Genomic DNA, 1584 nt, shown 5'->3' with positions numbered 1-1584 from the left:
GATGAGGACAGTGGGAGGGGTAAGGCCAGAGGGTGGGGTGGGAACTGGGTGGAGGGGAGCTATGGGGGGAAAGAAAGAGGAACAAATGTAATAATCTGAACAATAAAGATTTAATTAAAAAAAAAAAGAAACACTCTTCATTTAATGATGAGCTCAGGCCCTTTTTCTTATTTTTTAGAGATTTTTAGTTGATTTTTACAGAGAAAGGAAGGGAGAGGGAGAGAGATAAACATTGATGAAAAGGGAAACATCGATAGGCTGCCTCCTGTACACCTCCATTGGGGATCTAGCTCACAACCCAGGCATGTGCCCTGACCAGTAATCAAACTGGCAGCCTCTTGGTGCATGGGTCATCACTCAACCACTGAGCCACACTGACAGGCAGCCTTTGCTTTTTATCTAGTAGAAAGCCAGTATGTCCTGATATGTCAAAGAAAGCAACCCCCTGCTTGCACTTTTTTTCCAAATTACTTTAGTATTTTAGAGGCAGCCTGCTCCTTTCCAGAAACAATGCTTTTGTGGCACACAGCAGCTAGTAAAAGAAGCTTCTAGATACAAGCATAAACCTAAGGAGGATGCCTGCTTTTAAAGCAGAGTGCCAGAGGGTAACGTCTCCACATGAAAGGTGTACTTGCTTTCTTCTCTAATCCTGGCCACTTGTCCTTGGGCTGAGAGGCCTGGGATGCATCACTGGGCCTCAGTTTCTCCTCTCTATGCTTCTGTGCATGTTTAGAGCACAAGGGCGTGAAATCTGGTCATGCGTGCTAGAATCCTTCTAGTGAACAGAGAAACAATTCTAATGCAAAAGTTATAGCATGGTTTTGTACACCTGCTTTATAATAACGACCTACAATAAACATCAGAATTGGGGAACAGAGCAGTTATTTTGTTTTGTACCTTCTAAAACAGTTGTCTCCTCCTGCTTTTTGTCAAGCACCAGTTGCTCCATTTCTTTCCTCAGGTCCTCCTGATCTAAGTTACAGGCATCGAAGGCATCACTGACAAACTCAGAAACGCCTGGGCTGGTAGAGATCTCCTCTTCATCCTGAAATGCAACAAATAAGCTCTGGAAACAGTTTGCTAAGCGACCTTTATAGGCTAGACCTCTTGTTCATGGTCACCTCACAGTTTAATACATCATTTTCGTTTCCTCCCTCTGCTAATCCAATAATCACTGCTCTCCAACCTTCTAACCTGCACAGTTGATTGGTAATGAAACAAGTTACAACCTGAATCTATTGTCTTCATTCACAGTTTGGATCACTCCAATCATTATGTCCAATCCCCGATGAGCACACCTAGAATGATTTATGCCTCAAGTCTGAGCTGTAGATCCTTAACTATACAAGTACTAGACCCTGCTGGGGTCCAACCCCAGCAGGTCCAGGGGTCCCCAAAGGTGTGGATGGAGTCGGCTAAGAAGGAATGACACGGAGACAGTGTTCAGTTGATCAGCAGCCTTGCCAGGATCTCTAGCCACAATCTCCAGCCAAGTTCTGTTCAGGGTCTCCAGCGAAGTTCTGGTTTTGGCTTATGGTTTCTCATGTGTTTGCAGTGAAGATGTTGGTTTGGATCTCCAGCCAG

The 1584-nt window shown here is 44.6% G+C and overlaps 1 protein-coding gene across 1 annotated transcript in view; it reads right to left on the bottom strand.

The window, feature by feature from the left end:
* The window catches only part of SYAP1 (synapse associated protein 1), a gene marked incomplete at its 5' end in the record, with an annotated part of 31469 nt that overhangs the window by 3172 nt on the left and 26713 nt on the right, over positions 1-1584 (bottom strand). Inside the window, one exon of the mRNA XM_006769441.2 lies at positions 898-1045. Within this exon, the coding sequence (XP_006769504.1) occupies positions 898-1045 (148 nt within the window). The remainder of the gene's footprint in view (positions 1-897; positions 1046-1584) is intronic.

Source organism: Myotis davidii, unplaced genomic scaffold (genome assembly GCF_000327345.1).
Source record: "Myotis davidii unplaced genomic scaffold, ASM32734v1 scaffold604, whole genome shotgun sequence".
Classification (NCBI taxonomy): Eukaryota; Metazoa; Chordata; class Mammalia; order Chiroptera; family Vespertilionidae; genus Myotis; species Myotis davidii.
Note: the sequence above shows the minus strand (reverse complement) of the source record. Positions and strands in the feature narration are given on the sequence as shown.